Here is a 22,322-nt window from a genome sequence, read left to right on the forward strand (position 1 = left end):
AACATGCTAAAAATAGCAGTGTAGTCAGGGTAGCATGGGCAGCGGGTACGTAGCTAAGCAGCTAGTCTGAGCTTCCACCCATGCTAGTGGGGCTGTTTGACCAATCTGTTCTTAAAAACCTCCAGTGATAGGGATTCCAACACCTCCTTTGGCAAGGCATTCCCGTCTTTAACTCCTTATTAGGAAAAACTTTCCGACTATATCTAACCAAGTCTCTCTTGTTGCACATTAAGCCAATTACACTCAGTGAACATGGAGAACAATTGATCATTATCCTCTTTGTAACAGCACTTAACATAGTTGAAGTCTTCTTTTCTCAAAGACTCATCAGTCTTCCAGTGATCACAAAAGTGGTAGACCACATTTGTCCAATGAACAAGAAGGAAACACGAGATTAACATCTCAAGGTGTGGGACATTCCATAGTGGAACAGAGAAAAATCCAGTTATTTATTAGAAACATTTCATTTGCTTCTGATCTGCTGGATGAATAAGGGTGTTCATTCAGTGCAGTGGTAAACCGGAAAACCCATTTAACACTGAGGAAGATGAGAAAGCTTCCATCAAGTAGCTTTTAAATTTTTTCTTTTCTCCTGATTTTACCTGCCATTACATTTTCACTCTGTGATGTAACTATGTTTCAGGTGGCACTGATCATGCTCAAAGAACATGACTCCTGAGTTACAAGATGAATCACAAACTGAGTCTTTTTGGTCAAATAGTGAAATTAGCACTCGATCTCCTCAACCTCCCTTAATGACAGGTGAACAAATTGTGCCCATACTCATGTAGCAAGTTTTGAGCGTTTTAACTGTTTCTTTATTTCATGTGCTTATACGACACAGAAGAAAAAGTGTTTTTACATCCATTAGTTCTGCTAACTAATGTGACAAAGTATTTAACTTTTCTGTTTAAAGTTCATTGGCAATATCAATATTTAATACCAATATTTTCAAAATTAAATGAAAAATAAGAATGAGTTCTTCCCCCCTCTGTGTTGAATATTTTTTTCAAAATTATTTCCTGTTTTCTTGGAAATCCCCACCTTTACACTGAGATTTATGTATTTGCACCCTGTCAACTTTTTTTAAAAGCCATTAAAATACCATATTTAGTTTTCTTCTCCACTAGTCACAAAGCAAATTGTCATTTTATTATTCCAGAGACCAATGGCTCAGAAATGTTCAAATACTCATTGCTCCACACTGTCATTTAAATTGCAAATGATTGTTGAAAAAGATATGCAAATCATCTTATAATTTGCACTCTCATGACATGGCTGTGTGACGGATAAAAGCATCACTCTTGGGAATTAGTATATTGGTGTCCAAATGCACATCTCAACAATGTCATCAATATCCTTGTTTATGGAGCTGTGCTATCATCTTTCATGGTAATGGCTGGCAGAAGCCTGTCATTATTCCATCTTTATTGTTCCATGCGAAGCTTGGCTATAAACAAAACAAACAGTCATGTGAAGACAAAATATTGAAAATGTCTGAACCAGTTGCCCACCTGAAGCATTATCTGCGTGCTCTTGTGGTTTTGCTGGATGAAATGGCTTAGAATTTTCCCATCTCCCCCAATTTCCTTAAGGAACGTATCAGTGTAATAGCTGTTGGCGGTTTTCTTAAGTACTACATGCCAAACAATCTATCCTCATATGTAAAAATCTGAGCCAGTTCATACAAACAGATGTGTTCTATAGTAGTTATGTGAGGACAGTTCATTTTCAGGAGAATTTTCTTATTAATTGATTATTACTATTATTATTGGTTTGCATTAGCATAGCACCTAGGAGCCCTGCTCATGGGCCAGCACCCCATTGTGCTAGGCACTGCACAAAGACAGTCCCTCCCTGTGGTTTCAGCACAGAATTGGGAACCAGGAAGTCCCCTCCTGGGAGCTCATCCTAGCTCTGTCACGAACTTCCTCTCTGACTTTCAGCAAGCCGCCTCTTAGACCTAAATATTCCAAAATGGCCAATGGTTTTAGGTGCTTAACTTGAGACCACGTGAGCCTGATTCACACAAAAGTGCTGCGTATCCAGCGTGTCTGCTGAAGTCATTAGGAGCTGCAGTTGCTCAGCACCTCTGAAAGTCAGTTCCAAGGTGTCTCATGTTGGGCACCCAAAAATCAGCAGTCACTTGTAAAAATGTCTCTTTTAACCTTTCCGTGCCTCGATTTCCGCACTGGTAGACTGGAACTAACACTCACCTACCAAACAGGCGTGGTGTAAATTAATCAGTTTTTATAAACCACTTTAAAGCTGGAAACAGCTGTGCAAGTGTTAGGTGTTGTTGCAGCACTAACAATAATAATAATAAACACTTATTATTACGGTCTACCAACCTCGGGTACTTATGTGGCCCTCATTACACCAGCATTTGAGCACTTATTCACACAATCCCCCGTGTGAGCTGGAGAAATGCTATCATCTGCAGGGGTAACAAGCACAGAGAGAAAGTGACTTGCCCAATCTCACACGGGAAACGTGACAGAGCAGGAAACTGAATCTCGGTCTCGTGTGTTACAGGGTAGTGTCCCACCCCTTGGGCCATCCTTACTCACCAACTCAGCCTGTGACTAACAATTCTTGTGGTTTGCTAGCACGAGGCTCCTTCCTTTCACTTCACTTCCAGTTTGATCCCTTCATAGGCCAAGGAAGAAAGTGAGCTCCCAAGTCCAACATAACATTTAAAGCGACAGCCTCCCCCTCTCTCACACAGGTGTCTTTGTTGGAGTAAGACCCTGGCAGAGGATGCTCTCATTGAGGAAGCATGAGATAGTCTATTGTGGAGGGAAGGGGAGTTACGAGGCCATCACCTCCCTTGGGCAGGTGGGAGGGCTGTAGGGAATCACACCAAAAAGTGAGCATCCCTGGCCAGGATGGGAGCATGGGCAGGGCAGACTGGGGATGCACAAATTCAGTACATCTCCTCCACCGGAGCTCATAAACTCCATGGAACTAGCCCCCGATGGACTCCTTGAAGGGGGCCTCAAGAGAGTCACTCAGATACCAGGTGCTTGGAGTCAGTGGTGATGGGTAAGATACAAAGCCAAGAAAGGTCCCCACTGCAGTACAAAAAGCTATGCTGGCACATACCCTGCTCAGCATCTGTGGATCTGGTGCCCCTACTTTAAGGACTCCAATGATTTCATTTCCCTGTCTTGCACTACATTGCTTGGTGACTAAACCAAATGCTCTTTTAGCTGGAATACCTCCCCCTGCCTTACTAAGCCTCTTCTGAAACACTTGGTCTTATTTTCTTTTAACCAGCAGCTTTATTCTGTTTTTGCCTCTCAGATGAGATGGAGCAGTCCCCTGCAATGCATTCTGAATATCTGGTCTCAGGGATTAGAACTCCGCCTGTGAGAAGGAACAGCAAGCTGGCAACACTGGGCAGGATCTTCAAACCATGGAAGTGGAGGAAAAAGAAAAACGAGAAACTAAAGCAAACATCAGCAGGTATGGGAAGAGCAACAGCTTGATTCAGTGCAAGGCAAAGTCCATCCTGTGAAGAAAAATGAGCAGAGTTTGCTGAATTAGGGCAGGTTATTGATAAGCTGTTTCTAAATGGAAGTGTCTGAATCTATGACAGGCCAGATTCTTACATTTTAAGGTCAGAAGGAACCATTAGGATTTGGCCTCTTGATCACGAGATTTCTACCAATCCAGTCCGAAAAGAGCAAAATCCAAAACTTGATTTATCAGGCTCTCCACCGTCTCACCTCCCTGCTTCTGCCCTTCACTGATCTTTGTAAGGGACGAAGATGCCGCAGCATTAGCAGGGGCTGCTAATTTAAAGGCCGGACTGTGATACCTTACGTTGAATAGTACCTTAGATATGAATAGTGCCATTGAAGTCAGAGGACCACTCGTGGAGTTAGATATCCTCACTCATTTTCAGTAGCACCTAATTTTGGCCTTTCTGGTAAAGCCAAGTGCAGAAGGGATTTCATTACTATTCCTTCCAATCTACCTAAAATCCCCAGAAAAGCTAAGAGAACCTTCCATGAGTACTTGAAATTAGCCCCTCATCAGATGCATCTCAAAGTAATTACCAGGTGCTGGGCTCTTCGTGGCCTTTGTGAAATAAGTCAATGGTAATCAATCCAGGTCCACAACTTCATAACTGATCCCTGTGTTGGCACTTAGCAGAGAGGTGATGGACTAACATGAGCTCAAGTACTTCCAAGAGATAGATTCTCCAGCTCAGGGTCAATGCACATCAGAGGGACAGCGTGAGGAAGCCTACACTGCGACAGCTCTGTGGCTATATTGTGGTACTAATCTGGCCCCTTGCATTCAGAATTCAATAACAAAAACAAGAACACTAGGTTAAACACTGAGAAAAATGGATTACTCAGATAAATTACTTAACATAAATATTAAAATGCATTAAATATGAGTAATAGTATATGACCAGCTCTACTTCCTATAGCTTAGCGATATCTGCCAAAGCTTTGCATCTAAATGGTAGCCATAAACCACATAATTGAGGTTTCTGGTTGCTGGTGATGATTTTTTCAATTTTCTAAATATGGATTTTTGTACATGTATATTGTATTTAAACTTATTTTTAAATTCTTGGTTTTGGGCAGGGAATTTATCAGGAACTCTAAACATAGCATATATTATTCAACTGTATTAGTCACCAGTGACCGATATAATGGAAAATGAATGTTATGATCAGAAAGAGAAAACACAGGTTTCCTGTTTCAGCCAAAGCAAAACACCAAGATCATCTTTTGACCCAGACACCTTTAGTTTATTACCAACAGGGCATAGAAATGAATCCTAACAATTCTTGATATAACTAATTCAGTAAGTTCAGTGGCAGTCAAACAACTACTGGGTGTCTTCTCTGTAACATGCAAACTTAAATGAAGTTTGCAGTCATTATTTCACTCCTCAGGGACTTTCTGTGCATGAGAACAGTTGCTAGAAACACGACTCCATGTTTTGTTCTGCCTTTCTGGGGAGTGGGAGGGGGGGTCACACTGACATTATGGAAAACGACAAGAGGGAGCTACTCTGACTGGTAGGGCTGGACTCTTAACCAGAACACTCTACAGAACGTAAACATTCCTTCCTGAAAGTGTCAGCCACTGTGTTAAAGATATGCCCAGCAGACCATGGTGTGAGGGAGAGTGTCTGCTCTCTCGAATCTCTGAAGACACCCCCAGAGTACAGCACTCAGAAACAAGAGTCACTTGTCTTTTCCTGAGATTCTAAGGAGCGACTCCTTGTACCTGTGCATGGGCTGATGCAAACTGGCTGGGCACATGGGTGCTCTGTGCGGATCATGTGAGAAGGAACACGCTCTGCAAGGCTGCTCCACACTTGCTACTGCATCATCGAGAGAATAATACCTACCACATGTTGTGCATCCCTGCGCCTTGGTAGGAATGACTGCTGCATCTTGTTAGCCTTGAATCCGTTTTCCAGCCTTTCACTCATCCCCTGAAATACCTTTTTACTCTAAGACAGAGGGAGCCTCTTCTCTGGGGACTCGGGAGCATGAAACCCTGGTGTGAAATGTTGCACACTTCCTGTGTGGGCTCCAAGCATCCCTCTTCACACACTGTGCAGAGCAGAACCATTCCAATTCCATTGCATGAGGACTCTACTTCTTCTGCCGAAGAGGATGAGTGCAGGACTTGCCCCTGACCATGGAAGCTGAAGTGCTATCAGGAGAGAGGACACAGTGTTATTGCCACCATTCTCAACACCATGCAGCTGCATTTCTCTGGTGGTTTGATAAATCTAGAAAAGGAAATACTGAGTTAAATCAGATTCACTCCTCTCTTAAACTTGGCAAATTGCTCTGCTACATAGAAGGGGCTGATTCACAGAATGGAAGGTAGTTAGAGATATAGGAAACAGCAAGAGAGATTGGAAACCCCCTTTTTTCATTCTGTGAATGGAATTAGCTGGTGATTTACTAGACAAATTCCTAAGCAAGGAGGGCACATATAGGCCTCGGCTTTGTGGATGAAGATCAGTCAGGTGCGATAATATAGTCAACAAATAATACAAATTACATGCTTCAAGAGAGGCGCACATTGGTTAGTGGGCAAGAAAGCTTGGTAGGGATGGTTTCATTGTCTTGCCCCTGCAAATCAGTCACACACATTAACTTTTTTTCCCTACTGCTTTGTACAAGGAGGTCTGAACCCAAACCAGGACCTGAACATCTCCCAAATTTGGGGAAAGTTTAGACTGAAAACCAGACCGCTGGCACCTATGTGTAATGGGTCCAATCAAAGACCTGGTCTGCAACACCCTTGGACTTTGGATCTGCATATGAACATGATTGTTCAAACCCCTTTTGGAAGCTTTGATCTTTTCAGCATCCTGCACCTTGGCTAGCAATACTACCAGTGCTCTAGCAATGAAAACACACTGAACTGGCCAGCTGGTCACAAACCACACTTGCCCTCTAAAACTCCAACTGTGTAGTCCACTTCTGGTCAGCTCACTGCATGTGGGACTAGAGAGCACCCACCTGTTGCAGCTTTCATATTGAGTTGTCTCATGTGTCTACTTCCATCCATTGTTTGCTCTGATTTTCTATGTTATGCCATCACTTTCTGCAGTGTTAGAGAAGAAGATTACTGCAAGGCCAGGTCGGGATGAACTCATTAAGAAAGGTCTTCTGGAGATGATGGAACAAGGCAAGTAAACCCCGTCTTCATTTTTTATTCTTGTCCTTTACATGAGGGCTGGAAACATGTGATGGCAAGAAATGATAAGAACCCACAGTCAGAAAAAAAACAGTGACCAGTTTGAACAGTCATTGGATCACTTTCAGACCTGGTGTCACTCAACATATCCAGTGTGGTTTATGGTGTAACTCTATCTTGGGTGCCATTCCACTGTCAGGGGTTTACACAAGACATGAATTCAACCATGTTTTGTGCAATTGCCATAAGCCCTTCTACTCAGATTGCCAAGAAACTCAGTAAAGCTTATATGAATATGAATTCAGCTATATAGAACTATTCAGTAATGAAGCTAGCAAGTACAATCCAATGAATTCAGATCTCAGAGTGAGATTAATCCATATTTTCTGCTGTCTTTCTGGTAAACCAAGTTTAGTACAAGGTGTATTCTAATTATACGAGTTCTTCATTCCTACAGAAGAGTGAGGCATCGAGTACTGTTATTTTTACAAGCTTACCTGAATACAAAACCAGTGTGAAGCAATGAGTAAATGCAAGATGATAACTTGCCATACATATGCAGGAAGGTTTGTGATTCTGTATGTTACTCGTCTAAGACCCCCAAACAGATGCTTCTAAATGAACAAAAGACCTGTTCCTGAGAGAGTTTAGCATTCTACCAGGTTTGGTGTGTTCCCAGCATCACTTCTAACAGCCATTTTTTTTTCTAAAGATAGCTTAAAAAGAAAGCCTTTCCCCCTTGAGGCTGAGAACTTTGTAACAGATGGTGTTATGAAGGAAGAGGGGCCAGCTGAGTCAGTCCAATTGGAGAGGTGGAATATTTTATTGAAACTAATAGGAGCAATAATTATATTGCCTCGTTTAAAACAAAATTCCAAATCTATAAATAACTCTCATAATGACACTTGATGAGGCTGTGATGGAGAGTAACTGAACAGAAAGTGAGCATTTTAAACAGAGAAACCTGTCATAACTGCAGAAAAGCTATATGTATGATGCTTAAGTACAAGCTATAAACCTACATGGCCAACTTACTTTAAAATAGAAGTTTTTTCATAATTTTGGCTGTTAAATTTGAGGAAATTTTCACTGAACTCTTTTGCTTTTAATTCTAGACCAATATTTGGTCTGGTAGCACATTGGTACTACTAGATAGGTAAATCTAAGTCTGAGGGCTTCTCTACATGGTGGGGTAACGTGCTTTATGGGGCTCTGATTTCTAAAGCACACTAACATATTGCACATTAATTGTTCCATGTAGACTCCACAGAAGGTTCCCTAGTGCACTTTCAGGTAGTACTGAGCACTTTCAAATAGTTTGTTTAATTTGTCAGTGTAAATCCTGCTGATGCACTTTATGTGCAACACGTTAGAGCACTTTCAAAATTACACCTGTGCAGCGCATTAGCCCACCGCATAGCCAAGCCCTGAGAAATCTACTAGGGGTGTGTATATGTATGTGTGTAGACACACACACGTACGTGTGTATGTATATCTAGTAGACTTCTCAGGTCTTGTCTCCATAGTTTTCAGTGATCTCTGAATCTGAAGACACGGGAAGTTATGGGTTTTTAAGAGAGCAGTACAGACAAGTGGTATAGAGCACATCAAAGTCAATAGCAGTAGGATTGGATCAGCTTTTCACTTGTCACTGAGACCTGGTTCAATGGGGGCTATGTATTAAAATAATTTTAGCAAAAAGCAGATAAGCCTAGTTTATTAAACAGGAATGGGGTTTTTAAAGGTCAATTGGAAATGGACTGGCTGGGTATTTCCCTTCACACACACACTCTCTCCCTCCACCCCCCTTTTTTTTTTAATTTCTCTTTGTTACAGTTACATGAAGCCTATAAAACCATCAGGCAAATTTACAATGCCACACAACTGTCTAGACGGGAGAGTGAGAGTTATGGGCAACCAAAGGACAATATAATATGCTCCATGTTATTTCCTTCCAACACAATGGATGTTTTGAATCTCAGAGGCTATTTTATGGCTTTATTAACATATGCAGTTTATTAACTGCTGTTAAAAATTGCCCAGAATCTCTTTTAATAACTGATGAGAAGCCTACTCAGCTACAATAATGCTGTGACAGTTGCATTCTAATCTTTTCAGTCAATCCTTGTTTTAATGGACACTCACTGCAATAAACTGCAATTGTTAGAGCAGCAGCATTGTGCTAAGCACACCACAGTAAATCTCTAAGTCCTGGGTTTTTTCTTTGGGACTCTGCTCTCATGCTGAACATCCGGGGAGGGATTCACAAAGGTATTTATGTGCCTACCACCCCACCCCGGTACCTGCTCAGATCAGTAAAGTAAGCCAAACAATGAGAGACAGAGATCAAGTCTGAGAAACCTGCTAACCTGCCCTCACATCTTTCCAGCAGCAGCGACACACTCCACCGGCACGGCGTGCCCCTCTGTTAACTCACATACCGCACTACACCAGGCTGCAGAAACCGTGCAGCATCCCTTGCAGGGCCGTTCGGCCCAGCTCTGGGTAAGGTCCGGAGCAGGAGCTGCTTCAACTCAAGAGCAGCCCAGGGAGGAACTATCATCAGAGCAGTTCCTCTCCTGTGCCTGCCTCGCTTTGCGGATGGGTGGTAAGTTACCACCCGCCTTCTCAAAGGGCGGTTTACTTTCCTCCTACTTCTGGGCACAGCCAAGGCCCACTCAGGGCTGCCCAGAGGATTCAGGGGGCCTGGGGCAAAGCAATTTTGGGGGCCCCTTCCATAAAAAAAAGTTGCAATACTATATTCTTGTGGGGCCCCTGTGGGGCCAGAGGCAAATTTCCCCACTTGTCCCCCCGGGCAGTCCTGGGCCCACTTATGCTTAGAGGGGAACAGCCAGCAAGAAACCCCTGCTCACCCCGTCCCATGGCTGGTGCCACAATGTGAGCAGCCTCACTCCCCTTTCCTCCCCGGCGTGGCTGAGTACGGCCTAGGGACAGGGTAGCCATGTTGACACCTGTGGGCTCTACTGGAAATGATGCAGCAGCTTTCATTAACCATGGGTTGCTGCCTCCTGTTAACTCTGCCTGACCTGTGCCACTTCTGAGGCTTTCCTTCATTCCTGGGGGGTGCATGTGCTCCCCAGGGCTTCTACAGTGGCAGGAGCAAGTTAATGATAAGGTTTGTTCCTTGACTGCATTGCACGGTAGTGGGCTGATTACTCCAGCATGGAAGAGCATTGCTTCTTCCCGAGATCACTTTCCATGGTGTTCTGGTGGTGTAGATTCTCTTGTGTTTTCCTCACCCGTGGGTATAAAGTTACCTTCTTCCCCCATCCTCGCGCCAAAATCTATGGAGTCAATATCACCCCTGCAAATCAATGCACTTCCTTCCAGCTCCGGCCACATCTCGACAGTGCTCTGAGGATGTGAGGTCCACCTCTGACCAGGGACCTCATAGTTCTCAGTCCTAGACACTCCTCATTAGAAGGTCATCGACAGGGCTGGCTTCTGCTTATTTCATGAGTCATTACAGTTTTCTTAGGCAATGATTTAAAGGAGCTAACATGCTGTCTCGGTATCTTTATTGTTGTGGTGCAGCCTTTGGTGGCTTGCCAAAGCAGCAGCTATCTCTTGGAGAACACAGAGCATTTACAAAGCAGAGCTCCCCATTCTGCCCCTGGGAAACATTTATGGAGTTTTTCCCCTTTTAGCTGCGAAGTGTAGATTTGATCAAATGTAAAATGTTTTACAGCACTGGAAGAAAAGCTCTGTCTTACAAATAGTGCAGACAGCTGTTAATATGCCAGTGATTATGTATAGGCTGGCTTCACGATCAGCTGAAACATAGGCAATGAACTTTTTTTCCCCCCTTTCCTTGTATCATAGCAACTGTGCTACTGCAGGGGCTATTTTAAGAAACAGTAACTTTTCACCAAACGGGATTATGAGGCAGATTGGATGAGCTCAGCCTATAAAATATTGCATTAGCTCTGCAGCATTTGTAGGCTGACTTCTGATACTCTGCAAATGGTCTCCATATTAAAAAATAAAAAGTGGTCTGTGAACTCCTTTAAATCAATGTTTAAGGAACTTGCAATGAAATCATTACAAAGGAGAAGACAGCCTTGTCATGAACTTCTAATGAGGAGCGTCTAGGACTGAGAAATATAAGTTATCTGGTCAGAGGTGGACAGTGTACACACACATCATTGGAGAGAGCTGGCTCAAGCTGGAAGTAATTGCTTGATTTTGCAATGGTGGTGTTGAGCCGGTAATTGCTGAGAGAGGATCAGGGAAGTGAGAGACAGCATAGTTTGTATTCCCACTGAGGAACGTTCCCTGGGTTGGAAAATACTTAAGAAGCTAAAAAGGTGTCAGAATGCTTACAGCTGATGGGATTATTGGCAGAGGACCTCACTCCTCAGTGGGAGAGTATCAGAATCTGGCCCTATGTCAAGAGAGGTTTGGATTTCAGTTGTGCCCCAACATTTTGAAAGTTGGGTGTCTAAAACGGAGCCCCTAAATGCACACTGAGGCACCCAAATATCAGTGGCCTGATCTTCAGAGGAGCTAAGCACCTACAAGGCCTGCTGATGTCAGTGGGAGCTGTAGGCACTCAGCACCTCTGGAAATGACAGATGCTGCCAAAGTGAGCTCTTGCAAGGAACGCTGCAGGATAAAGTGATAGGCTATCTGTGCATACGCTAATGAACGAGAATGGCGGGATGTTTTCACTTTTGCAGCTGATGACTTAATTAAGATTAAGTGATATGGTGTTTTAGATGCTGGAGGCAAAGCATGTGCTGCTGATGGTGCCACCAGATCAGTGCAGAGTGACCCTTCATCCCCCGTATGCCAGGCATTTACCTCAGAAGAGATGCAGCAGGAAAGTACAGCAGCAACAACAAATACAACCTCACTTGGCGAGGAGCTGCACTCAGAGGAGCTGAAAGACGATGCAGGTATTGGACAGAACATGCTAACGTGCTTCTATTGAGCTGCCATGCAATAAGTCCAATAAATTGGTGCATCAGAGAGCCAGAGCACTGTGTTCAGTTCAGTCCCTCCAGACCAGCTTAGCAATCAATCAATCCTGTAAGAATAGTGATTTTTGAGACCTTCATTTTACTGAGGGACACACAAAGTATTGGGATGAATTACACACATAAGAGAGAATGCTTTGACACGATGCCATGTTGGTGTTAGGAGAGTTCTTTCCTATACCAAGAATCTGGCTGCATGTCAGGGGATGGGTAGCAGTACAATGGCATGTGGACTGTAAGAGGCACCAGACCATCTTCCTTTAGATGCATGTTTGTGCATGCGCGGGCACACACATTGCTATTGTCACCCCAGCTGGGATTAGGGAACAATATTTACAAGATATTTCAATTACTACAACGAGCAGGCCTGTATCAATAGTACAGATAAACACAAACCAAATTCCCTTCATCTAATCACCCATATATTTTGACCTAGCTCAGAATACAAACCAGGATTTGGACCTGGTTAAGTCGGCTTTGCACTGTTCTAGCAGTGAAAAGCTGATGTAAAGCTCACCTAAGTGGCTGGCTGAGGATACCTTTTGGGGTAGGATAATCTTTCATTGGCATAATTCTGCCTGAATTCTGACATTTCTTAAATGTCAAGTGTGTGACTTTGCCGACATAATGTTCTTTTAACATAGTGTTTGGTATATACTTTCCTAGGCTTTTATAAAAACAAAATGGGGGAAAAAAAACCAGAAATTTCATCCTGCAGAACCATAACAACTCAGAGGGGTTAAAACCTTTAGAGCCGCCACACAGACGTTGGCCACTTGAGCTAACAGAGTAACTGGTAGCAGTAGGTGGTCATCTCTATGTGGGTCAACCACTAGAAGGAGAAGAGTTGCACATTTTGCCAGTGGATTGCAAAGTTTGTTGTTGACAGGAGAAGAATCTTGATATTTAGGAATCCTATTCCGGCTCCTGAGGGGAGTGGTTACAGACCCTTCTGCCTTTGTCTCTTCCAGGCTGCCCCATTCCCAGTCTCCTGCCAAACCCTAGCCTCCTCATCCCACTTCCCATACCAGGCCTCTCATTCCAGAGCCTCACCCCCCACTTTCCTTGGCTCCATGTCCCAGTCCCTCCACTGCCCCCTCTCATAGAATATCAGGGTTGGAAGGGACCTCAGGAGGTCACCTAGTCCCACCCCCTGCTCAAAGCAGGACCAATCCCCAGACAGATTTTTGCCCCAGATTCCTAAAGGGCCCCCTCAAGGATTGAACTCACAATGCTGCTTTGAGCAGGCCAATGCTCAAACCACTGAGCTATCCCTCCCCCCAGCTCTTCTTCTTTACTCCACTGCAGCTCTAAATACAACTTCAGTTTTCCATTTCTGTCTTTTATACATTCCCAGCTCTCTCTTACTCTCTGGTCTATTCTCCAGGACCACTGTTGTTTTGAATTTTTCATTATATATCAGATTGTTCCTCTGGTGCTTGTGGTAACTCCACTCCCTCCTAAATGGTTTCCCCTCAGATATTTCATCCCTTCTCCTACTTGCCCACAGGAGACAACAGATGACTTTTGTGTTATTGTATCAACCCATTTCTTTAAACCTAGCTTATCTTCTCTATTTCAACACGGTGTGTTATTTCATCATGAACGGTCCCCAAACAGATTTGTTATTCACGGGGCATCTAACATTTGTGCTTTCACCCTTCTGTGTATCTTACAATAAAAACTGAACAAATAAATACTCAAAACACTCTAGCCCTGCATGTAGTTGGCTTTTATGAACTCTCACTCTTATTGCTGTTTTCCTCCCTCCTGCAGCCGTTCCTACTGTGTAGTTTATCCATTGATGTGTCTTGTCTTGAATGAGACTGCATGCTTGGTAGAGCAGGGACTGTCCATGTCTCTGTGTCTGAACAGCGCCTAGTACAAAGGAGTCTCGGTCCTAATTGGAGTCCTCCAGGCACTACTATGATTTATAATAAACTTCCTCTATTGGACTATGGCGTCTATTTCTCTGTACATCTGTTTCTCATCACTGTTTCCTTCACAATTGAAATCCCATTTGCAGAGTCCTAGTTTCTTGAATTGTTTCCATCTCGTTTCTGAATTGTGAATGTAGCTATTAATTTCTTTCCAGATCTTCCCTATTTCCAGTGACCCTTACTAATGGCAGTTCTGTTCACCATCTCTCTGTCCTAACCTTTACTGTCGTCTGCATTTCTTTTTCTTCCCTTGGGATATGTATCAGTTCTCCAGCCTCCATACGCTGAAAGGTGGGATTTAATTTTCCCAAACAGCTTACTTCCTACGCAGCAATACCCACTCCTGTTTGTTACACGTCCTTTTAGCTCCTCTTTACCAACCTCTGGCAAATCCTCCATTCTAGACCCTATCCTGTTTCCACTGAAGTTAGTAACAAAAGGTGTGTATTGGAGAAAGCCTCCTGCATGGGCTTGAATTGGAGTGTTGGACATTCAAGAAATAATATGGTCCAAGCCTGTCCATGTGCATGTGTACGTATTTCACCATTGTGTGTATTTAATTTTATGTTATTTAGATAAAAGGTCTACTGTGCACATATTGAAAAAAGGAGACCAGGCCAGCAACACAGGATTTCATTTAAAATTTTTAAACTTGTCTAGCTTGCTGGAGTTCAAATGAAAAGTTAAGATCAAACAAAAACAAAGAAACCCAGACACACACAAATAGCACAACTTGGAACTTCCATGGTGTATTCTGAATGTTTCTGGGTTTCTAGACATGTGGTATTCAGACAGAAATGTGTTTTTCTGGTTTATCAGCTGACAGTTTTTCATGGCAGTATCACCCAAAGGTTCCCAGCCCAGTGGAAAACAGAAAAACTTTGGTTTTGAAAATTGTATTCTGGGAATTTTGTCATGGTCTCAAGGCCAGAGCCCAGGACAAGGAATTTGGAGTTCTGGATTCTAGTCCCTCCTCTGCCACTGCCTTGCTTTGCAACAACAGGACAGTTACGTCCTGCTATTGCTAACTGCATAGCTCACACCTAAGCCCCAGCAGGATCCTTGAACTAAGAGTTCCCCTGGTTATCTCATCTGCTGGGCCTAATCTGGCAGGTGTGCTCAGAGCATGCCCCCTTCCTTTGTACCACAACTCAGTGGTTAGAAAACTCACCCAGGATGCAGGAGGTCCCAGTTAAAGTCACTGCTTCAAATAAGGCCGAGCAGGGATTTGAACCAGCATCTTCAACATCTCAGAGCAATACTCTGCAGGGTAATGGGGGCTGCGAGAAGTGGCGCAGGCTGAGAGATGTGCTGGGCACCCTTCTTGCAGCCCCCATTGGCCTGGAGCAGCGAACCGCAGCCAGTGGGAGCCGCAATCGGCTGAACCTGCGGACGCGCAGGTAAACAAACCGGTCCGGACTGCCAGGAGCTTTCCCTGCACAAGCGGCGGACCGGCTTTGAGAACCACTGCTCTGAGCACTAGCCTGTTGGCTATAAGGGGTGGGAGAGGAAATCACCACCACCACTATTTTTTGCAAAATAATGTCTGACCTAGCTTAGGCACCTATCTCCAGGAGAGGGTTGGCGCCGTGAACCCTGAGTGGAACTACCTTTGAAGGGTGGGGCTAGTTTCAGTGACTCGCTCCATTTATTGTATAAGGAGCATGGACACCTAACTTGGGACTGAGGATTCCACAAGGTGGCAGGGTGCCTGAAGTTAGGTCTTGCAAGTCTGAGCCTTTCTGGATCTAGCCCAGGGGTCAGCAACCTTTCAGAAGTGGTGTGCCCAGTCTTCATTTATTCACTCTAATTTAAGGTTTCGCGTGCCAGTAATACATTTTAACATTTTTAGAAGGTCTCTTTCTATAAGTCTATAATATATAACTAAACTATTGTTGTCTGTAAAGTAAATAAGGTTTTTAAAATGTTTAAGAAGCTTCATTTAAAATTAAATTAAAATGCAGAGCCCCCCGGACTGGTGGCCAGGACCCAGGCAGTGTGAGTGCCACTGAAAATCAGCTCGTGTGCCGCCTTCGGCACGTGTGCCATAGGTTGCCTACCTCTGATCTAGCCCAATTGACTAGCAACACCCTCCCTTTTATCACTCTCACAGCTTCCCATCAGCAGCATTCCTGGGTCCCCAGAATTGAAACTCTATTGTCTTGATCCACTGCATTTCCTGGTTCTTGAATAATACTTGGAATTTCACCCCTTCAGGGATACCTAACACCACTCACGAGTGGCTTCCTTTTGCTCTACTTCACGTGGCTTGAGTGGTCATCAAAATAAAGCATGGTTCTGCTTTTCACCTTAGCATTTGGCCCCTGCTGTATACATCGCAAATGATCTTTGAGGGCAACCTTCACAAAATCCTGATTTGAAAAATATATATAGCAATTGCAAGGACGTCCTTGAAACCGGAGGTGATTATTTCACACGTGAGGCAACTTTTCTTTCTATCCAGCAAAATTTTGCAACAGTCATCTCTGACTAACGCTGCGTATTTATTGTACTCCCCCCACTTTCCCAAACGATAAATACTCGTTACTCCACTTCTAGACACATACGTTATTCTGTTTGTCAACAAATTAAACACTATTATCTTGCCAAGGCTATTGTGTCCTACTGCCTCACTGCTTTGGAGCCTTCCGTTTGCATTCTAAAAGCAAGGATGCAAATTGTTTGGAAAGCTGCTGAGTGCTTCAGCACTTATTGACTTCCTTGGACTTGAGTGCACTCAACACCATTCAGGAGGCATTCCGCAGCTTGCAGCATCAGCCCCTTCGAGATGGCGATTTCTTCTGCACTACATCCCAGTGTCTATTCCCTGTTGTAGCATCGTTATTGTTATCCAAGGGAAGGTCTTCTTATATCAGGTTGCTTCAATCTTGGTTCCTAACATCATCCCCAAGAAAGACTGAGCCACCCTGGCATCAGATGGAATAGAGAGGAACTGGGCTGCAAGCTGAAGTCACATTTTAATAGGATTAAAATAAAAATTGCCAGGAAATCCTGCAGAGAACAATCATGGAAAGATCTGTGAGGCTATATTAAAAGTTAATCATTCCTTACCCTTCATTTGTGTTCCTAGCAAGAAGTGCTCACATGGTAACTCTAAATCATTGCAGCTGGGTTCTACAAAATAATCAATTGCAGTTCTCAAAAACCACTATACCCTGCTGTCCTCATTATAGAAAAGAACATAAGACTTTTTCGTGGGGGAGAGGAAGGGAAATGACCCTTCAAGGCTCATCAGTTTCCTTAGGAACATAGTATCTAACTCTTTCTTCAGTTAGCCCAGTGTGTTTTATTTTTACCTCAACAACCTTGGCTGGTAGGCTATTGCACACATTCATTATTTTCACTGTGGAAAAAAAGTGCTGCTAGCTGTATGCCATGAATTCTGTTTTCTTGAATCTTCCTGGTATGGACCCTTGGTTTATCATCATCATTATTAATTTCATGTCTCATTAATTCTACTGCTTCTGATCCTTTTACTAGCCAAGAAACCTTCAGTGTCCACTGAAGAACTAGAAGATGCCTGCCTGCCAGTAACCGAAGAGACTCCACAAGCCTTACTTATTTCTGAATCCACAGATTCCCCACAGAAACCAATGGAAAGAAACCTAGCACAGCTCCCCAGCCCCCCTTCACTTCCAATTCCACCACCTAAGGCAATCTCCAAAATCAAGAGTGTAACAGGTTAGTCATGTTGGTCAATAAAGTCTCTTCCATCCCATCGACATTGTCCTCTCCTTGTATATCATTTTTCTCCTATATATATTTTGGGACAGTTACTTAGCTGGTGTAAATCAATGTCATACCATTGAGGTGAATGGAGCGTTCATGATTTACACCAGCTGAAGATCTTGCCCCTGATCTAGAAGCACTGAGTCTTTGCATGTTGCACATATATCTGACCTGTCCTGGTTTGTTTATTGCAGGAGGCTGCAGTAAGTCCACCTGCACTAATCCATGTAAAGCAGATGACATTGACAGCAAACAGCTACCCAATCAGCATCTTGTGCATGACTTGCCACAAGTCGCTATGAAACCAAGGAAGGTTTAAATGCTTTTTACAATACAGAATCACAGTGCGATAACAGTCCAGAAGCAGTGAACTCTGCAGCTGACAGCTAAGCTCATGTCAATAGATCCTTCAAAGCTTTCTGCCTGAAGGGTTTGCTTATTAGGGTAGGTCTAAATTAGAGCTGTGCAAGCTCCTCTAATGACATATGAACAGTTCACCCAAACTTTCACAACCCACTCCTGCATCTCAGGTTTCACTCTGAATTTCAGGTTCAAACACACACAGCCTGATTCTCTAATGTGCCACAACGGTGATCTTACACTTTTCACCACTTCCAGCAGTGCAAAGGAGTTTAAAGTGAGTATAACGGTGATTTATTCCCACTGCAAGGCTCCTTTACACTGCCAGAGTGCGCCCATAATCAGGCATCTAAACTGCTAACTGACAACCATTGTTCCTGCAATCATTTCCATCCCCAGCTTACTGGTACGAAAAAAGAGGCCCCATTTGCAGAGTCACCATGAAGCAGAAGATCATAGGGTGCTGCTCTAATGACTAAGACTGACAAAGTTTTCTGTCTCAACTGTTTTTCAATGGAAAACTGGGTTTTCACCAAAATTATTTTTCTTGCTAAAAGTATCTGCTTTCCATGGAAAACTTTTTTAAAAAACAAAATATAATGGCCAAAACCAAAACATTGTGTTTTTTCAGCTTAAAACTGAAATATTTCAATTCAAAATGGTATTGTGGTGCTTCATGGAAGTTGTAGTTCAGATGCCTTTTGTTTCCATTCTTCTTTATGGGCCAGGCTTTCTGGCCAGACTACAGGTCCCATGATGCACCATGGCCCAGGACGCCTATGACTCACCTCTTCCCCTCATCACATGTGAGATATAGTCCATCCTGAGAGCTCAACCCATACAGGAGAATGGGGGCATATGGCACCCAAAGTACAACTCCCATGAGGCACTTTGCAATACCATTTTGAATAGAAATATTGTTTGCCAAAAATATTTCATTTTTAGGTGAAATATTTTCATTTTGATATTTCATTTTTGTCTAAAATTTTTTTTTGGGGGGGGAAGCTATTTTTCACCAGCTCTAATAATGGCACATCTTCTTCAGTTCTGCTTCTGGGAGTGGGAGTAATTGTAAGCTCAGATTGAACAAGTACCGTCAGTGGGAGAGGGCACTGGGGTGGAGGTGGGGAGAGGGAGAGAGTGTGACATGAGAGAAAAATAGAGGGGGTTGGAAAGCCCTTTATTTTATTTTTTTTCTCTAACAGTGTTGGAGGTGCTGATGGTGGCGGGGAGGAGAGGGGAATAAGCCAAGCACTAATTAATCACAAAAAGGGGGTGTGGGGGATGGCAAGGTCCAAGATACCATTTCATAAGATTATTCCCTGAACAGCTCTCATTAGGACAAACAAAGTGTGATTAACAAAAAAGTGCTCAGCATTAGCCTAAGCTGTGTCCAGGCTGAACTGGTGCCTGTGAGGTTCTGGGATCAAGGTAGCATAAAGGTGACAGTAAAGTCCCTCAGCAGCTTGGCTAGACCAGAGCATCCTTCCCTATTGGACAGAGATAGAGTATGAATTAGGAGGTGTTGTATGGCCCTTCAAGCTGCGATTCAGTGGAGAGTGGAATGATCATAAATATCCATTGTGTGTTTCCAGGGTGGCACCTAATCAAAATCCCCTTGAGCTCAGATATATGTCTCCTGGTAGCTGAGGCTCTCTGCCCTCTCAAAATTTAGCCCATAATGCCATAGAGTTTCATCAGGTATCAAAAGTTTTTGTATATTGTTATGTTCCATGTTAGTAACTAACCACATGTTTCAAACAATGTTTCCACTAACTTAATCTGGATTTCATTTTACACTCTTGATTTTCTATCTAATAATTTGTACTATAATTCGATACTTTGGTAATTTTATTATTTTTAATTTGAAATTTGAAAAAAATATTTGATTTTTTGTAAAAAAAAAAAAAAAATCTACTCAAACATATGCACACTGGACAAAATTCTGTCCTGGGTTACATCATTGACTTTGTGGGTTGTGCCAGATTTTCACCAGTGTCCTTGAGAGCAGGGTTTGGGTACTGTGTAGGGTACCATACAGCACAATTGTCCTGGAAGGAAATATCTTGATAACCTATGTTTATTATTATCATCCTTAAAGTGCTAGACCTCATTTTGAACCTCTCCTCTTTTCTCTTGCAAGTTTCTGGGCTAATCAAGAGCCAATTCTTGAAATCCTTGCACAGAAATGTCGGGATACCACTGATAGCAGTGGGAGTTTTGACTGGATAAGGGCAACAGAATTTACCTCACAGAAAATTAGAATGGTCAGGAGGGCCTGTGGAGAGACAAGGTGGGTGAGGTAATATCTATTATTGGATCAACTTCTGTTGGTGAAAGAGACAAGCTTTCAAGCTACACAGGTCATACCTGAAGAAGAGGTCTGTGCAGCTTGGAGGGGTCTCTCTTTCACCAACAGAAGTTGGTCCAATAAAAGATATTACCTCACCCAGATTGTCTCGCTAATATCCTTGAACCGACAAAGCTACAACACAACACCGCAAACAAAAAGGGTACGTGTCAGGTTAAATTCACATTATCAACACTAGGTGGCAACAAGAGAAAAGGAATAGCCTTCTACATAATCCAACTAAACAGATCTCTTGTGCTGGTGTGTCTCCAGTGTAGAAAGTATCACAACCCAGGACAGATATGTGGCCAGGAAAGTGCAGTGAAAAGAATAACTGAACTGCAGAAGACAAAAGTGAAGCAACATCTTTGTCAAACAAGGCTCTTACCCCTGCTCCCTCCATGCAGTCTTAACCAGAGTGGGGGAAATATCAGAGGCACAGGAATAGAAGAGGCAGGTGTTTGTTGCACTGGGGTGATAGATATGAGTGATGGGATTGGAGAGGAGAATGTCCGGGATGGGCTGTTCAGAAAAGAGAAGAATCACCTCAGCCCAGAACTTAAAAGAAGACCAGCTATAAAGATTTTAGTGTAAGATTTCCAAGCTGCATTAGGGGTTTGGATGCCCAATTCCCACTAAAAAAAAAAAAATCCAAATCCCCTAGGTGGCTTGGAAAATAATCTCAGTTTTGGGTACAAAAAGCATCAATTAAACATCCTCCCACTCGTCTTCCCCTCTCCTTGGTACTCGACCCCACTTCGTTCTTTGCTGAAATGCTTTTGAAACAGATCAGCTCTGGCAAGTTTGGCTGAACTAGCTAATATCACCATATCTCACAAGCTCTGGTGTTTCCCTATATGGGGTGAGAGACTGGGGCACCATTTTTATCTGTCTAGCATGTAGAATCAATCTCAACCCAGGCTCCATGTGCCACAATTAAAGGCCCAGTGTGACTTTTTATCACTTTGTTTTCAGCAGCAGGAAGTGAAGTAGATGAGCCAGCAGTGAAATCCCCTCCTTCCACTATCCTGAAGAATTATGTCATTGTTGGTTCCTCCCAAATCTCAGGACAAGCTGCCCTCTTCCATCCACCAGGCCAGAAAGGCTCCGATCCCCATGTCAGAGGACAGCTACCAACACCGACTGGTTCCCCTCATCCCACTGCTGTCCACCTGCCTTTACCTCCCAGCAGAGTCATTGAGGAGCTCCACAGGGCTCTGGCCACCAAACATCGGCAGGATAGGTAAGTATAGCACATAGAGGCACAGCGAATACCAGGAAACAGTATCCTTTCAATGAAAGTATTTTTCATAATACAAATTCCTGGTAAGGAAATATTTTCCCCTGTTGTTAACACTCCACCCATTTAGTCTGATTAAAATCAGGTTGGTTCTGCCTGTACACTGCTTGGTGGCCCTAGTTTTGGCACTGATCCATGGTTAAAATGGAAGTTTCAGCTGTTACTTTATAATATGCTACTTTTATGACAGAAAAGCTATTGCAACATGGAAATAAGGGATCAAGGAGATGGAATCATTTGCTGATCCTCAGCTCAGTGTATGAGGTGGCTTGTCACAAAAGCAGAATATTAAGATTTAGTAATTTAGACAGTGAAGTCCTCCTAAAAGAACTGCACCCTTTCAGACCACACACGCCACTTTCATCCTGTTAGAGAGGAACTGATGTGAGGTCAAATGTTCAAAACTGCACACATGCACAACGATGCATGACTACTCTGCAGGCAAAATTTCCCAAGGTTGCATGTACAAACCAGGCAATTGCACCCGCAAACGGTCAGTTCTGATCACTGGTGTGCAAAATTCTCTGATCTGAAAAATTATCTGATTTTGCTGGAAACAGCCGTGGCCTTCTCTCTAGTCTCCTGAAGCTTTCCTGATCATAGCTTTTCTGTTGGCCTATGGCTTCTTTGAATTGTTCCTCAGCCATGCTCTCCCCAAGTCCTCTTGATCTCTTCTGTCTGTCCTCTTTATCAGCTGATGCTATAACTTTATAAGCATGACCCGATCTACCAATGAGATGATCCTCTTCCCAGTGAAAGACTTTGACCCCTTTCCTTGCGTTGGTTCATTTCCCCATCTGCAAAGTGAATTTAAGAATAATCTACCCCAGAAGATTAACTGGTTACTGCCCTGTGAAGATGCTATACAAGTGCTCAGTATTATTACTTTAGCATGTGACTGTTGGCTTCTGCGTGAGCATATATGGTACCTTG

The 22,322-nt window shown here is 43.3% G+C and overlaps 1 protein-coding gene and 1 long non-coding RNA gene across 26 annotated transcripts in view; one reads left to right on the plus strand and one right to left on the minus strand.

Annotated features, from left to right (window-relative positions):
- Positions 1 to 22,322, plus strand: part of PHACTR3 (phosphatase and actin regulator 3) — a 150,597-nt gene that overhangs the window by 79,918 nt on the left and 48,357 nt on the right. For 21 of the 23 annotated variants that reach the window (XM_039499294.1, XM_039499317.1, XM_039499295.1 and 18 more), the window contains 5 exons: positions 3,307 to 3,468; positions 6,603 to 6,680; positions 11,429 to 11,608; positions 17,131 to 17,331; positions 21,158 to 21,332. In XM_039499294.1, the coding sequence (XP_039355228.1) occupies positions 3,307 to 3,468; positions 6,603 to 6,680; positions 11,429 to 11,608; positions 17,131 to 17,331; positions 21,158 to 21,332 (796 nt within the window). The remainder of the gene's footprint in view (positions 1 to 3,306; positions 3,469 to 6,602; positions 6,681 to 11,428; positions 11,609 to 17,130; positions 17,332 to 21,157; positions 21,333 to 22,322) is intronic. The other 2 variants (XM_039499296.1, XM_039499300.1) reach the window with 2 other exon arrangements.
- Positions 1 to 22,322, minus strand: part of LOC120381178 — a 70,973-nt gene that overhangs the window by 13,808 nt on the left and 34,843 nt on the right. For 2 of the 3 annotated variants that reach the window (XR_005587962.1, XR_005587961.1), the window contains exons 2-3: positions 6,512 to 6,728; positions 5,380 to 5,690 (exon numbers count right to left, since the gene is read on the minus strand). This is a non-coding gene — a long non-coding RNA (uncharacterized LOC120381178). Of the gene's footprint in view, positions 1 to 4,763; positions 5,691 to 6,511; positions 6,729 to 22,322 lie in introns of those variants that run through there. The other variant, XR_005587960.1, reaches the window with a different exon arrangement.

Source organism: Mauremys reevesii, linkage group 13 (genome assembly GCF_016161935.1).
Source record: "Mauremys reevesii isolate NIE-2019 linkage group 13, ASM1616193v1, whole genome shotgun sequence".
In the NCBI taxonomy this organism is placed as follows: domain Eukaryota; kingdom Metazoa; phylum Chordata; order Testudines; family Geoemydidae; genus Mauremys; species Mauremys reevesii.